Raw genomic sequence first — 18,573 nt, 5'->3', positions numbered from 1 at the left:
AGAGAGTGAGTGTGTGTGTGAGGGAGACAGAGAGCGAGTGTGTGTGTGAGAGAGACAGAGAGCGAGTGTGTGTGTGAGGGAGAGAGAGTGAGTGTGTGTGTGAGAGAGACAGAGAGCGAGTGTGTGTGTGTGTGAGAGAGACAGAGAGCGAGTGTGTGTGTGATGGAGAGAGAGAGGGTGTGTGAGTGGAGTGGCGGGAGAGAAAGCGATTGAGTGTGTGTTGGAGACAGAGAAAGTGTGTGTGTGTGTGTGTGTGTGAGAGAGAGAGACAGAGAGTGCGTGAGAGAGAGAGAGAAAGCGAGTGTGTGTGAGAGTGTGTGTTTAACAAGTAGGCCTACAGTAAAATAAACAAAACACTATGATTTATAAAGTTATATATCAGACGGAGGCATACACACACACACACACACACACACACGAGGTGGAATTTCTGCAGTGCTTTATTGTAACTCGAGCTGTAGTTCAGTCAGATTAACCCGAAGCACATGATGGTGGAGCTCGTGATCCTCAGCCAGTGACATGACTGAGTTTCTTCATCATCATCATCATCCTCTTCGCGCTCCTTCTCCTCCTCGTCATCGTCATGGCGTCCCCGCGGCTCGAGACCTTCTGCTGCCCGAACCGCGATCCCGCCACCGAGTTCGTCATCGGCTTCGCGCCGCGGCTCTTCAGCGCGATGTGCGCGTGCAGCGCGAGCCTGAGCTTCTTCTTCTGCGTGTTGCAGATCCTGCCGAAGCGGAGCAGCTTCCGGTCTCCGCGTCCTAAACCCACCTCGTCCCTCAGGATTCTGCTCATCATCAGCGTGTGTGATATTTTAGGATGTTCAGGTAACACACACACACACACACACACACACACACACACACACGCGCGTTTGTTTAGCTATACTTGTGAGCAGTGTTGGGGAAAGTTACTTAGAAAGTTTTTGCGTTACTCCCTTAAAAAGTAACTAATTGCGTTACGTAGTTACTTTTAAAGAAAAGTAATGTTACATTACTTTTGCGTTATTCTCACCTGGTCTGAGCGTTTCATTACAAAAAAGTGATATTTTTTGGCAAATGTAAAGACCCTTTCTCACCAAAATTGAACTAAGGAAATGTAAAGTTCAGGTAAACTCTCTCACACACACATAATAAAATGTTTTTTTTTTTTGAAAATGTAAAAATAGTCGGGTTAGTGTAAGGAGACGGAATATACAGTTTGTACAGTATAAAAACCATATGCCTATGGAGGTCCTTAGAAGTATAGCAAAACAAACGTGTGTGTGTGTGTGTGTGTGTTTGTGTGTGTGTGTGTGTGTGTGTGTGTGTGTGTGTGTGTGTGTGAGGACCAAATGCCCCCACAAACATGCACGCACACACATGCACACACTCTCTCTCTCACGCACACACACACACACAAGATTTGGGTCAGTCTGTGTGTTTCATAAGCTGTTCACTTTTGTAAGATTGTAGACATTCATTCAGACAAATAATCTGTTTAAATGTTTACAAACTGGATTTTGCCGTAAAGCTGATTTGCATGAATTAATGCATTATTCTATTTGTTCATAATGTGTTGTACACGGTTTACAGTTTTGCTTTATTAGAAAGAGAACTGCTCTATATATCAGCTGGACGTGCAGATCAGTCACGGATCCTCAAATGCTTGTTATGCCAGTAATGTTGTGTTTCAGTAAAATTACTGCATGTTCTTTGAGACACTTAATTAGTGCAAAACCACACGTGCTATTCTCAGAACGAGTTTATTTCAGGTTTCTATTCATAGAGTTCATTCAGTGTCAGGAACACGAGGCAACCGTTGTGAGATTCATGATACACTCTTTCTTTAGCCTTCTAGCAGTTAAACACAAAACTGCATAGACACGGTACTTCCTTTAGAATAAACTCCAGCACTACAACAACTATAATGAAACGAACCTTCGCAATAGAGTTATGGTCGAGTAATAACAACATTTCAAATCCCTCAGTTCTCGCCATCTCCGAAAAGCTAATGCTAATTCTTGTTTTATTACAAGCTCTATCACAATAGATGATGCTTTACAGTGAACTCTGTTAGAGAGACATCTGACAGTCTCTGTTCAATAAAACACTAGGGCTCGATATCGATTCAGGTTTTCCAATTCGATTCTATTTCGATTCCCGATTCTATTTCGATTCTAAATTCGATTCCCGATTCGATTTCGATTCTAAATTCGATTCCGATTCGATTTCGATTCTAAATTCGATTCCCGTTTCGATTTCGATTCTAAATTCGATTCCCGATTCGATTTCGATTCTAAATTCGATTGCTGATTCGATTACGATTCCTGATTCGATTTCGATTCCTGATTCGATTTCGATTCCTGATTCGATTTCGATTCTAAATTCGATTTCAATTCGATTTCGATTCTAAATTCGATTCCCGATTCGATTTCGATTCCCGATTCGATTTTGATTCCTGATTCGATTTCGATTCTAAATTCGATTCCCGTTTCGATTTTGATTCTAAATTCGATTCCCGATTCGATTTCGATTCTAAATTCGATTCCCGATTCGATTTCGATTCTAAATTCGATTTCAATTCTAAATTCGATTTCGATTCAAAATTCTATTTCGATTCTAAATTCGATTTCAATTCTAAATTCTATTCCCGATTCGATTATGATTCTAAATTCGAATTTTATTCTAAATTCAGGGTATCTTCCGTCCATTTCATTTCCAATTTGAAATTAAATAAGGAAAAACGAGAAAACGCGCCTTTATCTATTTATTTTTTTTAATAAAAAACGAAAAAACGAGATTTCGGCTTGATTTTTCGTTTTTTGGTTAACGGGTCATAAATGACTTCAAAATCCGTCTTGCACATGTGGGCGGTCATGATACGCCCCTTTCAGCCGATTGGTCAAGCAAATCTGAGCCTGTGACATCAGTAATTCCCCAAGTCTTTTCAACAAAATAATGGCTCTGCGTACCGCTTCTTAAACTGTACAGGGCTGTGCAACTTAACGCGTTTCACAGAAATATTTATTTCAGAAATATTAAATATTAATCTGCACCCAGCCGGTTTTATTTAGCTGTGCAGAGTTAAATCTGTGTAGTGCTGCAATAGACAATACGCTCAGTTTTGGACAAGGGGTGCTCATTGCAAATACTGTAATGCAAAACTGCTGTTGGTGATGGGTTCCGATGATAGTAAATTAAAATGTAACTGCACTGAGAAAAACAATAAGTAGAATTTACTCAATTTTTATAAGACAAGTTTTTGCACTGCTATTTTTCAAGTAAATTTCAAATTTATGGAAATTAAGTAAATCTACTTAACTAAGCCGAGTAAAATCAACAAAGTGAAAAAGTACATATAACTTGACCTGTTAAATTATATTGAGTAATTTTTACTTACAAATCTGATGTAATTAATATAATTAAGTAAAACCATTTGATATTTTAAATAGATTTTACTTGTTTTATGCAGTGCTGGTAATTATTTTAAATTAAATGTTACTCTTAAAATGTGACAAAATAATACAGTGACAATGTGCAGTTTAGAGTAATTTATTAAGAAATAAGCATCTAAGATCACTTTGGACACACAATTCAGCGTGTTCGGTCTCTCTGTCCCTCTCGACCGGTTTACAGCAGCGAACGCACAAAGGACTGAATGCATTTGAGAAATATCCTGAAATTAAGAAAAGAGAAAAAATAAACAATAATCAGTAAACAGCAAATACTTAAAAATTAAAAGTTAATCGATTTGCATTCACATTATTCATTTCACTCATGCCAAATCCTATCCAAAACATTAAAAACATCCTACATGACGTCACTCTCCTAGCCATTTCTTCACATTAATGCACACAGCATGCAGATACATTTATTTATCATGGCTACGAATTAGGAATTTGAGAGTAACTTATGCCTAAGGTTCAATAATAAGGCAACTAATTATTGTTATTTACAACGTGGTCACCATTTAGTAAAAGCAGGGATCATTTAATAGATACTATGCACGATTTAGTAAACGAATGAGGGAATGAATTATATTGTCCACGATGAGGGAACGAAAAGATTATTTGAAATTTTGTTGAAAAGACTTGGGGAATTACTGATGATGTCACAGGCTCAGCTTTCCTTGACCAATCGGCTGAGAGGGGCGTGACTGTTATCTCTGTAAAGCTGCTTTGAAACAATTTGTATTGTAAAAGCGCTATATAAATAAAGGTGACTTGACTTGTCTTGACTGCCCACATGTGCAAAACGGATTTTGAAGTCATTTATCCGTTTTTGACCCGTTAACCAAAAAATGAAAAATCAAGCCGAAATCTCATTTTTTCGTTTTTTATAAAAAACAAAAAAACGACTAAAGGCGCGTTTTCTCGTTTTTCCTTATTACATTTCAAATTGGAAATGAAATGGACGGAAGATACCCTGATTCGATTTCGATTCTAAATTCGATTTCAATTCTAAATTCGATTTTGATTCCTGATTCGATTTCAATTCCCACACAGTTACTACACAGCGCTGAGAGATCCAGTAAAGAAAGCATTTGAATTCGTCACTGAAGTAATAACATCGCTGATTTCCATCACGGAAGATTCTCCAGAGCTTGGAGATTTAGTAGCTCCGTGTCAACCTTTTTTGTTGGGACACACACACACACACACACACACACACACACACACACACACACGTCAAAGCAACCGAGTGACATTTTCCCGCGGAAACCATCCCGTCAGATCCAAAATATAAACGCTTTATAAGGCTTACCGTAGTGAATCAGGGTAAGATAAAAACGGAAGAAGGACTGATGATGTTTTGAATCATTAACGTTATTTGAATCCCGCAAAAAAAAGTAACAGTGCACCTTTTAAATAACAGATTCTACAAACAGTATTTCATGTTTTACGATACTCTACCGTAAAACCTCATATTGTAACGCAAAGTTGAGAGGTTGTTGCCCAGAGAGAAAAACAATCGGAGGAACAGATGCCGTATTTTCCCCGGGTTTAATAAAATGACTTAAACGTCACACTCATCCGCACACATGGGGATTGAGTGAGAAAAAGTATACAAATAAACATTCAACTCTGGTCACAAATAGAAAGGGAAATAAAAGAAAGTGTACAAAAGTCGGTAGATCGGTTATCTCTCCTCACCTGTCACATCCATTACCGACTCTCTCTGCGCACATGCGCAGTTCTCATTTCTCCTCGAATTACAGTAAATGCACAAAGTGACCATTACAATGCGTTTGCGATCCAAAATAAACGCTTATAACTGGCTTACCATAGTGAATCACTGTAAGATAAAAACGGAAGGACTGATGATGTTTTGTATCATTATTTAAATTGAACAAAATAACAGATAGTGGCTACATACAGTATTTTCATGTTTTACGATACTCGTACATGCTCATCAAAGATGGAGTGATATTGTAATAGTGTATCTGGTGCATTTGTGCAGGAATCATCGTGCGCTCGTCGATCTGGCTCGGCCTTCCCGATCTCGTCGACAGAATCTCCGTTGGGAACGGGACGGACGTCTGGCCCGAGGTGTTCTGTGTCGGCAGTGCGGTGAGACACGTGTACAAGACCGTTATATAGTTCATGTGTACTGTAAATATCACTGAAAGTGGTTAGATCTGCAGCTATTTGTACCTGCATAAACATACAGTTGCATAAAATGAAAGATTAATCATATTATAAGTAACTTCTCAAATAATTTTTAACAACAAAAAAAAATCAACCCCAAAATAACAGTAACATACAACTAAACATTATATATATATATATATATATATATAAAGTAAACAGGGTCAGAAAAATAAACGTAATTCAAAAGGACAACAAAATAAAAAATAATAGCCTACATGTACCGTATAAATAAAATAATAATAACTAAATAGTGACTTTATACTTAGAAAAATATAAATATCTGCCAGTGGGGTCAGAAAAATAAATGTAATTCTAAGGGAAAACAAGATTAAAATAAATATCTAAATAAAAAATATTTAAATATAAACAAGAAATAATAACTAAATAGTAAGTTTGTACTTAAAACAAGAAAAAATATCTGCTAATGGTGTCAAAACGGAAAATGAGATAAAAATAAATACTAACAAAACTGAAAAGAATAATAGCCAAGTAGTTAAAGTTCACTTTATTATAGGCACATTAATAATCTAAACATTATGCATTTAGTCTTACAAATAAGTCTTATAATAACAAATTAAAGCCTTAAAATTAATTAATAAAAAAACTAATTTTGCTAGTTTATTTAAAATCATATCCTTTCTACCTTTTCAAACTGACATTTTTTCTATCAAATATGCTTTAAATGCATTTAAATAAAAAAAAATCCTGATTATTTTTGATTTTAAGAATATGTAGCAATAATACTTGAGTTTAATAATGTAAAGGATGGTTTTGTATTCATCTCCAGATGTGGATCCAGCTGTTTTTCAGCGCCTCCTTCTGGTGGACGTTCTGTTACGCGGTGGATGTTTTCTTAGTGGTCAAGAGATCAGCTGGCATCAGGTGTGTCCCATCATGCATCTTGTTATTGTAAACGCTAGAGCAGATGTTAGTTTAATTTCCTGACGCGCGTGTCTCTGTCGTAGCACCATCGTCCTGTATCACATGATCACGTGGGGTCTGACGCTTCTGCTGTGTGTCGAGGGCGTTGCAATGCTCTACTACCCCTCCATCTCCAGGTGACGATAAAACACACACTTAAAGGTGCAGTGTGTACGTTTTACACGCTTCCTGATAATTTACTCTCCGTCATCCAAGATGTTCACGTCTTTCTTTCTTCAGTGGAAAAGAAATGAAGGTTTTTGAGGAAAACACTCCAGGATTTTCTCCATATAGTGACTTCAATGGAGTCCAACGGGACGAAGGTCCAAATGTGAGTTTCAGTGCAGCTTCAAAGTCTCGACACGATCCAGCCGAGGAATAAGAGTCTGATCTAGACAAACCAGCGCACATTTATAACTAAATAAACATTTATATACTTTTGTCTGGCGTTTGTCTTAGTCTTTGCACGTTCTCTTTGTAAACACTAGATCTGTTCTTACGCCTATGTCACGCTTGACCTTTCACCCTGATTACGTAATGTGTGACGCATCACAGCTCGTGCAAGACCAGCATTAGTGGTTAAAAGTATATAAATGTTTATTTAGTTATAAATGTGCGCTGGTTTGTCTAGATCAGACTCTTATTCCTCGGCTGGATCGTGTCGAGACTTTGAAGCTGCACTGAAACTCACATTTGGACCTTCGACCCGTTGGACTCCATTGAAGTCACTATATGGAGAAAATCCTGGAGTGTTTTCAACAAAAACCTTCATTTCTTTTCCACTGAAGAAAGAAAGACATGAACATCTTGGATGACGTGGGGATGAGTACATAATCAGGAAATGTTAATTCTGAAGTGAATTACTCCTTTAAGAATCCGATCCATGACTTTAGTGTTGCTATTATTAGTCAATGCATGAACTGATATGCATGACTGTGACGTGAGCCGTTCCTGCACTGTGGATCTGAACTGAGTGTGTGTGTTGTCATGTGAGTTGTGAGAATGGCCTTCAGCACGCCGTCCCGCACTACGTCACCACATACGCCCCGATGCTCCTGGTGCTCGCCGTCAACCCAGTGCTGTTCGCTCGCACCGTATCAGCCGGTGAGTGAGAATCTGCTCAAGCCTTTAAAGGACGAGTTCACTTTAAAATATAAACTAGCCCATGATTTACTCGCCCTCGCGTCATCCTAGGTGTATATGACATTATTCTCTCAGACGAACACAATCAGAGTTATATTAATAAATGTCTTGACTCTTCCAGGCTTTATAATGGCAGTGAATCGCAACCAACAGCCGAAGCTCATAAACGTGCATCTATCCGTCATAAACGAACTTCTCGCGGCTCCTGTGTGTTAATAAAGACCTTCTGAAGCAAAACGATGAGTTTGTGTAAGAAAATATTAATATTTAAGACTTTATAAAGTAAAATAACTATTTACGGCCAAATGAACATACGGATTCCACTTAAGTCTGAGCGCAACTTCTGCGAGTAATGCGACACACTGCTGATATTTACACTACGCACACACACACACTCAATACTCACACACACACACACTCACTACTCACACACACACACTCACTACTCACACACACACACACACACACACACTCATCATTACTCACATACACACTCATCATTACTCACACACACACTCACACACACACACTCATCATTACTCACACACACATCATTACTCACACACACACTCACACACACACACTCAATACTCACACACACACACACTCACTACTCACACACACACTCACTACTCAACACACACACACACACTCATCATTACTCACATACACACTCATCATTACTCACAGACACACTCACACACACACACACACACACACTCATCATTACTCACAGACACACTCACACACACACACACTCATCATTACTCACACACACATCATTACTCACACACACACTCATCATTACTCACACACACACTCATCATTACTCACACACACACACTCATTACTCACACACTCATCATTACTCACACACACACTCACACACACACACACACACTCATCATTACTCACACACTCATCATTACTCACACACACACTCACTACTCACACTCACACACTCATCATTACTCACACACACACTCATCATTACTCACACACACACTCATCATTACTCACACACACACTCACTACTCACACACAAAAACTCACTACTCACACACACACACTCATCATTACTCACACACACACTCACTACTCACACACAAACACTCACTACTCACACACACACACTCATCATTACTCACACACACACTCATCATTACTCACACACACACTCATCATTACTCACACACACACTCATCATTACTCACACACACACTCATCATTACTCACACACACACACTCATCATTACTCACACACACACTCATCATTACTCACACACACACTCATCATTACTCACACACACACTCATCATTACTCACACACACACTCATCATTACTCACACACACACACACACACACACACACACACACACACACACACACACACACACACACACACACACACACACACACACACACACACACACACTCATCATTACTCACACACACACTCATCATTACTCACACACACACACACACACACTCATCATTACTCACACACACACACTCATCATTACTCACACACACACACACTCATCATTACTCACACACACACTCATCATTACTCACACACACACACTCATCATTACTCACACACACACTCACTACTCACACACAAACACTCACTACTCACACACACACACACACTCATCATTACTCACACACACACTCATCATTACTCACACACACACACACTCATCATTACTCACACACACACACTCATCATTACTCACACACACACTCATCATTACTCACACACACACACTCATCATTACTCACACACACACTCATCATTACTCACACACACACTCATCATTACTCACACACACACACTCATCATTACTCACACACACACTCATCATTACTCACACACACACTCATCATTACTCACACACACACTCACTACTCACACACACACTCACTACTCACACACACACACTCATCATTACTCACACACACACTCACTACTCACACACACACTCACTACTCACACACACACACTCATCATTACTCACACACACACTCACTACTCACACACACACTCATCATTACTCACACACACACACTCATCATTACTCACACACACACTCATCATTACTCACACACACACACTCACTACTCACACACACACACACTACTCACACTCACACACTCATCATTACTCACACACACACACTCACTACTCACACACACACTCACTACTCACACTCACACACTCATCATTACTCACACACACACTCATCATTACTCACACACACACTCATCATTACTCACACACACACTCACTACTCACACACAAAAACTCACTACTCACACACACACACTCATCATTACTCACACACACACTCACTACTCACACACACACTCATCATTACTCACACACACACTCACTACTCACACACAAAAACTCATCATTACTCACACACACACACACTCACTACTCACACACACACTCACTACTCACACACACACTCATCATTACTCACACACACACTCACTACTCACACACACACTCATCATTACTCACACACACACTCACTACTCACACACAAAAACTCACTACTCACACACACACACTCATCATTACTCACACACACACTCACTACTCACACACAAACACTCACTACTCACACACACACACTCATCATCACTCAAACACATGCACACATGAATCCGTATGTTTGTTTGGCCAGAAGCTAGTTATTTTACTTTATAAAGTTTTAAATATTAATATTTTTCTGACTTGAATGGATGGCTTCGCTTCAGAAGGTCTTTATTAACACACAGGAGCCGCGAGAAGTTCGTTTATGACGGATAGATGCACGTTTATGACGGATAGATGCACGTTTATGAGCTTCAATCTGTTGGTTGCGATTCACTGCCATTATAAAGCCTGGAAGAGTCAGGACATTTATTAATATTAGAGAGCGCAAGTCGTTTTTCTGAACATCCAGTTCTCCTGTTGTTTCAGTGTAGTATCTACCACAAGGTAAGGTTGTTTTCGATTCTCTGGTTATTTTCTTTTTTTGCCTTCTCTTCCCTTTTAAATCTTCCCTTGTCCGGCTCTTGCTACTCTGAGCAATGCCTGAACTTTGTATTTTGAGCACTTCTTGCGTCGTTCTTCCCTCTTCACGATGACTCGCTTGCTTTAGTCCTCAGATGTCAGTCGCTTTGGATAAAAGCGTCTGCTAAATGACTAAATGTAAATGTAAATATAACTCTGATTGTATTCGTCTGAAAGTCTTTCTTTCTTCAGTGGAAAAGAAATGAAGGTTTTTGTTGAAAACACTCCAGGGTTTTCTCCATATAGTGACTTCAATGGAGTCCAACGGGTCGAAGGTCCAAATGTGAGTTTCAGTGCAGCTTCAAAGTCTCGACACGATCCAGCCGAGGAATAAGAGTCTGATCTAGACAAACCAGCGCACATTTATAACTAAATAAACATTTATATACTTTTAACCACTAATGCTGGTCTTGCACGAGCTGTGATGCGTCACACATTACATAATCAGGGTGAAAGGTCAAGCGTGACATAGGCGTAAGAACAGATCTAGTGTTTACAAAGAGAACGTGCAAAGACAAAGACAAACGCCATTTACAAAAAACGGTAAAACAACGATATCGGACGATTTTGAAGTGGGAGGAGAAAATGAGATGGAGTTTTTTGCCCAACCGCGTGACCTTTCAACGTGATCACGTAATGCGTGAAGTCGTGGACTTGATGACCATTTGTGGTTAAAAGTATATAAATGTTTATTTAGTTATAAATGTGCGCTGGTTTGTCTAGATCAGACTCTTATTCCTCGGCTGGATCGTGTCGAGACTTTGAAGCTGCACTGAAACTCACATTTGGACCTTCGACCCGTTGGACTCCATTGAAGTCACTATATGGAGAAAATCCTGGAGTGTTTTCCTCAAAAACCTTCATTTCTTTTCCACTGAAGAAAGAAAGACATGAACATCTTGGATGACGTGCGGGAGAGTAAATTATCAGGAAATTTTCTTTCTGAAGTGAACTCCTCCTTTAACTAAGATGAGTTAATGCCGTAGAAGTAATGCTCATTGTTAGGTCATGTTGTGTAAACAAATTAACCTATAAAGCCAATTGTTTCAGTGTAGAAATATCTTCAGTTCAGTTGATTCATGACTAGGGATGCACCGATATGAAAATGTTGGCTGATACCGATAACCATTAATTCTTTATATTTGAAAGCCGCTAACCGATATATTAGCCGATAACTCTAAATCCAAATTTTTATATAATTTTTGAGAGCCTGATTAAAAAAACAAAAGTCTCATCATTAAAAGCCATGTCCCAAACACATAATTATAATGTTCTCATTATGATTTTATGTTGACGATATGACAGACTTGCGCTGCACTGAACTCTTTTCCTTTTTTGAAGTGATTTCAACCATATTTCAAGCAATTCAAAACCATCATGTTGAACAGTTGCACATCTGAAGAGTCTCAGCTGAAGGAAATAATACACTATTTATCGGCTTTAATATATCGGCCACATTTTCTTATCGGGCCGTAAACAATAACATTAAAAATGAACATATATCAGCCGATACCGATATGTTGGATGATATATTTGTACATCCCTATTCATGATTTTATTTTAGAGAAACCCGTGTTTTCTTGCAGTGACGTCGCTGCTCAAGGGCCAGCAGGGAATCTACACCGAGAACGAGCGCCGACTCGGATCTGAGATCAAAATACGGTTCTTTAAGATCATGCTGGTGTTTGTCATCTGGTAAGATTCATATTCATGGAGCAGAGATTCATTTCAAGCCAATATTCCTCCTCTGAACATCTTAATCACACACTGCAAAACATGTTGTTCTTCCTCAGTATTTCTGTCTTGTTTTCCAGCACAAATATCTAAACATTCTTAAAGGTACAATATGTAAGATTTTTGGGTTAAAAATATCCAAAAACTGCTTGGCACAGTGTTATATATTTGTTTCAATCCTAAATGTTTCCAAGAATTTGTAAATTCAGAGAAATGCACAATTTTAAATAGTGCCCGTCTCTGTTCACTTGTCGCCTGTCAATGACGTAATATCCGCGTTATCCCTGGTTTCCGCTCGTACTGCCATAGTAACCATGGCGACAGCCGTGGACAGCTGCGTTACTCTAGCGGCGCACTAACGCTGTTGTTGTTTCGTTCAAACATTATGGACCATGGCAAGCAGACTTTGGGACAAAAGGAGAAATAAAACGAGAATCAATATCAGCGTGGCGTTTTCGAGATGCCGAGAGCTAGCGTCCGCGACTAACTTCCACTCGACCGAGACGCCGCTCTTACATGAGCTTTATTAGACAGGTGAGAAAATGTACATAAAAGTTATACAGCTCAACATGATGAAATGTTAGAATATGATCAGAATGTTATTCTAATATTGATCTAGCTTACGGCTAGTCTCATACAGCAAACAAACTAACACATAGAGTAACATTATAACTTGAAACACACTCAAATGCAGTTTAGTGTGATAGTGTAGACCAAGTGAAACAGCGCTGCGTTCCCTCACAAGCTTTATTCGTCTAATATACTGACGTGTGTGAGTATTAATTCAGCACTTGCGGGTACGTTAGTTCGGCAGAATGAATTGTCCTTATTCCTTTATATCCGCGGGACTCGCTATCTGTCTCTCATTAGCGATCGCGGCGTTTCACACCACAGTCATGTTAAAAACATCAATGTATTCACTCATCCATAAACATTATTAAATCCATCGGCATGACAACAAGTTCCATAATTCCGCTTATTCACTGCGTCGAAAACCTACGCTTTTGTTATTGTAAGAGGTTAGCGACCCCTAGCGGCGAAACAAATTACATATTGTAGCTTTAAATCAAGATACATTTACTGGAGAAACAAAATCACTGAAGATATTAAGTTAAAAAAAAAAAACTCACAAAAAGTTTTACAAAACTTTCATGACCTCCACAATATTTTGTGAATCTGAACATGCAATATACTATATAAACAAAGAGCACAGACACTGTTTTTAAATGAACAAACATGAGCTAAAAACCCATTTTATTCAAGGTTCATGCATTCTTTTTTTTTATCAACACTTGAATGTGGGTGTTTTATAAAAAAGAAACATTTTGAACAAAAGCTGAGAAACGGATGATCCAGAGATTCTGTGGTCTTTCAGAAGATGTGTAATAGCGCCCCCTACCGTATAACAGTCAAAACACGCATCAAAGGAAAATTCTCTGTGGCGGGGAAAGGGTTAAGTCTTATTTACTGAAGAAGAAGAATAATCAAAATTAAATTGCTGAATGTTTAGATATTTGTATTAGAAAGCAAGACAGAAATACTGAGGAACAACATTGTTTTTGCAGTGTATGGAGAGAATAATTATGGCCAGAACTTTATTTTACTGTTACCTATGTACTACTTCTAGTAATTACAGCAACTAGGTACTAACCCTGAACCTAAGCTTAATCCATGTAGTTATCTTACATTAACCAGTGTTCTCTTAGGCAAGTACATGTACTGTAAAATAAAGTGCATTTGAATTGCGTTGCTTCTTAAAAAATCCAGGTTTTTTTTTATAAATGTTTTTGGTAACACTTTAGAATAAGGTCTTATTTCTTAATAAACTAACAGTGAGCAATAAAGCATTTGTTGATCTTTTTAACATTAGTTAGTAAAAATCTAATATTTCACAGTGCATTAAATATTATTGACAGATCCAACTTTTGATTTTAATAATGTATTAGTAAATGTTGAAATTAATTTAATAAATGCTATAGAAGTATTGTTCACTGTTTGTTCATCTAGTAAACTAATAGTATGTTTTCTGTGGTCTTCATCAGCTGGCTGCCCAACATCATCAATGAGAGTTTGCTGTTTTATCTGGAGATGCAGGATGATATTAAAGCCAGCGATCTGAGGAATGTTCGCAACGCCGCGCTCATCACGTGGTTCATCATGGTGAGTACAAGATCAAATATCCATCAATTCCTAAACTGGGATGATTTTTAGGTATAAGGGACTAAACTAGCTCCTACTTCAGAGTTACTACCAGTGATGTAAGTGTGTGCTGATTGGCTGAACGCACACACAAAAACAAGCAAAAAGATCCTCCTGGAAACAAAGCCGATGTGAAGCCAAACCCCCTCATGGAAAAAGAACGCAGTCATGTGTACACTTATCAGGATCAACTAAACGCTGGATTTATAAAAGTATGTGAAGTTCACGTGATAGACTCTTTAAAATACGTCTAAGAGTTTTACACTCCGGTCTGTTATTGTAAAGACATCGATGTTACATTTTCAAGACCCTAAACATGACGTGGAACAAAACAAACTGTGATTGGTTGCTTTACATTTCATGTAGTTTTCCTGTTTATCACTGTAAAGCTGCTTTGAAACAATCTGTATTGTATAAAGCGCTGTAGAAATAAAGCTCACTTGAGCTACATAAATGTAATTAATTGCATGTATTCCTAGAAACGACGCATGTTGACCAAAACATAACATAAAAATAACCCAAAAACCAAAAAATAACATAAAAGTCCTAATAAACTACAAAAAAATTTTTTTGAAAACAATTGAAACATAGTTGACAATTGTTTCCATGCCGCACAAATATCTCAACATTCTTAATTCAAAAGTATTTGAAGTCTTCTGTGTGGAATTTAAGTCTTTCATAATTCATGCAGATCTTTATAACAGTATAGCAGTTACTTACACAAAATGCATATAAATATCAATATCTGTCAATAATATGATATTTAATGCTTAGTTTTATGATCAAAGCTCTGTAGTTTTAAAACAATGCAAATAAACCTTCCTCAAAAAAAGACTGATGATCATATTTGATACTTGCAGAACATGTTTTTCATGCAGTCAAGCATGACGACAGACAGTCTTTGAAGTCTTCTGGTGATTCATTCATTGATGCATTGAGTAAAGCGCGCTGTGTGTTCTCAGGGGATCCTGAACCCGATGCAGGGCTTCTTGAACACGCTGGCGTTCCACGGGTGGACGGGTCTGGACCTGGACTTCAGCCGGCAGAGACGGCGAGAGCTAGCGTGGGATTCGGGCTCCACGTCTGCGGCGTGCGGATACACACCGGCGGTGGGATCCACACTGATCTACCAGAGTCACGTTCAGGAGATCAAGAAGAGCCTGAGCGCTAACGGACAGCAGACGTCAGACGCCATTAGCGTGCTCTCCGAAGGTAAGACATGTGCTGAGTCCCAGCTTAGGACCCCAGTGATATGCCTGATCTAAAGCTGATCTCGCGATTCTTATTGTAATCAAACTTTAATTCATGTAAGAATCTTTTATTTTTATCCTGCTTATTTATATAGATAAAGTGAAAGAAATTGCATTTTTAGCTATGTTTTGCGACATTGTTATTAAGCAGTAAGGCATAATATATATATTTTTGATTACAAGCATGTCTTGATTACAAGCATAATTATGCTTGTATCATATTTGTTATTTTTTATTGTTATAATTTTTTATCGAAAAATTTGTCGATGCTGAAAAAAACGTTATCTCTAATTTCGGATATCTATGTGCTACTATCTAAGCGAACTAAAAAAAACACTAAGAATGAGAAATGTTTAATTTCACAATCTATAGCTTCGGTTATATATAGTATGAAACATATTTAAAATACATTAATGGTCGTTATAACGTAGTTTAATAAAGTGATATCTGATTTGTAACCAGGCACTAAAGCGATTACCCATAACATGTGTTTTGATTGCCTGGGTCCTAAACTGGGACTCATCACTAGTTATAAGCATAGACATAATAAATACATGTCTATGGTTATAAGATAAGTTACAAGGCGGTAATCCGTCAGCCGGAAACTGAAGCCTCGCGGGAGCCGCCATTGTAGCAGAACTTCACCCGCTGTTAGCATTACATTGACTAGATCGGATCAGATAACTTTACATCTGAGGACTTCATTTGTCCATTATGTATTTCTAAAGAAACACGACAATGTATAAAAAGCGCCATTACTTTGTATCTTACGTTATGGCCCCATAGAAGCCGTTTTTCTAAAAAACGGATGAATGCTAGAAATAGAACCGACGCCTATTTTTCACGCGACACGCAAGTGTGTTGGAAGCGTTTCCTGGCAAAATAAAATAGGAAAATGTGTTAATGTGTCATTTTGACACAAATACATATTAATAAATTACATTTTTATGTTTGAAAGTCTATAGGTTTTGACATAAATGCAAATATAAATATAATTAAAAATAATAATTATCGATTTTCAAATATTGCACCTGTCAATACAGAACGAAATATTCTGTAGCCTATTTTGCTGTCAATACTGCCAACGTTGTCTATCCATATCTCGCAGCAGCAGCGGCGCATCAGACACGGTGTGTAAGCGCTTGCTGGAGATTGATGTATATTTACAACATGTTTTTGAAGCGCTGATCATTGCAGCCAATCACAGACATATCCGATGAGCGAGTGAGCACAATGGCCAATCAGAGGTGTTTACGTTTGCACTCAAAGTGTCACATTTTTTAAATTTCAGTACCGACTGGGTACCGAAGTCGGCACTTTTGACAACACTAATCCATGGATTTAATGTAGTATCACTCACTGTAACTATGGTATTGTGACAGAAATAGTCAAACGCTTACATGGACTACACATCTTTCTCCTTTTTACAAACATTACACATTTTATTTGTATATATATATATATATATATATATATATATACACACACACACACAGCAGTGTCCAAAAGTTATGTCTGGAAGGGATATTTGTTTTTAATGACCCTACAAGTTTGATTAAACCATCAAAGTATGAAAAAATTATATATATATATATATATATAAATTAAATATGAGGGAAGAACAAAACACTTAACTTGTTTAAGGTATTTATCTAACAAAATTATTTGCCAAAAAAGTCAAACTACAGCCACAGGTTTTATTTTACTATGCAAAAAATGCACAGAAAACCATATCTGACAGGAAAAAACAAACAAATCAGTTATTAATATTTGGTCGCTTCTCTTGCATGTGTTCATGATTTGCCTGGACCAAAATTATGTTGTACAATTCGTCATGTTTCATTGCGTTATCACTAATAAAACAATCGACTTAATATTTGAACCTATAATCATATTTGAATCTATAATATTTGAATAAAGGGTGAAGACGTCAGTCCGTACGTGACATTTGGACACTGTTGTGAATGTAATTATGAAATGACATTAACTAGTGTTCTGCATCTCATCTCTCAGATTCAGAGTCTAGTACAGTAGAAATCCACATATCCAGTGAACAGCGCGAGTTTGAGGACGTAAAGCCCAACGGAGCGTCTCTGGAGATCTCCGCACGCTGAACGCTTTCATACGCTTCATCACAACAGAGTCTTCATGCATTTCTACAGACAATCTCTGCCTGAGGTTTCTCTAAAACCACACATTATTCAGTATTAATGACACTTTCATTTAAATCTGAGTATCAATGTTTGCAAACAGACTTGTTTGTAATAAAAAAAACACTGTTTTAAGGATTTCACTGTAAAAATACAGTATTAATTTCCCAGCACACTTGTTGCTTATGTTTTACTCATTTTATATTTCATTAAATTATACTGTGATTAAAGATGAAGTGTGTAATGTTTTTAGGGCCCGAGCACCGATGGTGAGAGGACCCTGTTGTTTTTGCTCCGTTTATTATTTTTCCGCTTCTTCTTCTCCAAAGTGAATCGCTTTTTAGAGTGAATCGCTACCTAAACATGCTCAAACTCATGAGACTTTGCACACGCTTCAGAAGTGGTGAAAATGTACGTGTGATGTGGGTTTCAGAATTGTGTGGGGCAAAATGGCTTAATTGCCCCCCCTAAAT

At 38.0% G+C, this 18,573-nt stretch overlaps 1 protein-coding gene across 1 annotated transcript; it reads left to right on the top strand.

Annotated features, from left to right (window-relative positions):
• Positions 1–7: 7 nt before the first annotated feature.
• Positions 8–18,330, top strand: gpr143 (G protein-coupled receptor 143). The gene is made up of 9 exons (XM_077216468.1): positions 8–827; positions 5,442–5,551; positions 6,420–6,514; positions 6,598–6,690; positions 7,548–7,657; positions 12,354–12,462; positions 14,544–14,661; positions 15,663–15,912; positions 17,964–18,330. The coding sequence occupies exons 1-9, from the start codon at positions 584–586 to the stop codon at positions 18,062–18,064; spliced, it is 1,230 nt and encodes a 409-aa protein (XP_077072583.1). The 5' UTR covers positions 8–583; the 3' UTR covers positions 18,065–18,330.
• The last annotated feature ends 243 nt before the right edge of the window (positions 18,331–18,573 follow it).

This window comes from Siphateles boraxobius, unplaced genomic scaffold (assembly GCF_051911475.1).
Source record: "Siphateles boraxobius isolate OS27281-9 unplaced genomic scaffold, OSU_SipBor_1 7, whole genome shotgun sequence".
In the NCBI taxonomy this organism is placed as follows: domain Eukaryota; kingdom Metazoa; phylum Chordata; class Actinopteri; order Cypriniformes; family Leuciscidae; genus Siphateles; species Siphateles boraxobius.
The sequence above is the reverse complement of the archived record's forward strand: the minus strand, read 5'-3'. Positions and strand labels throughout refer to the sequence as shown.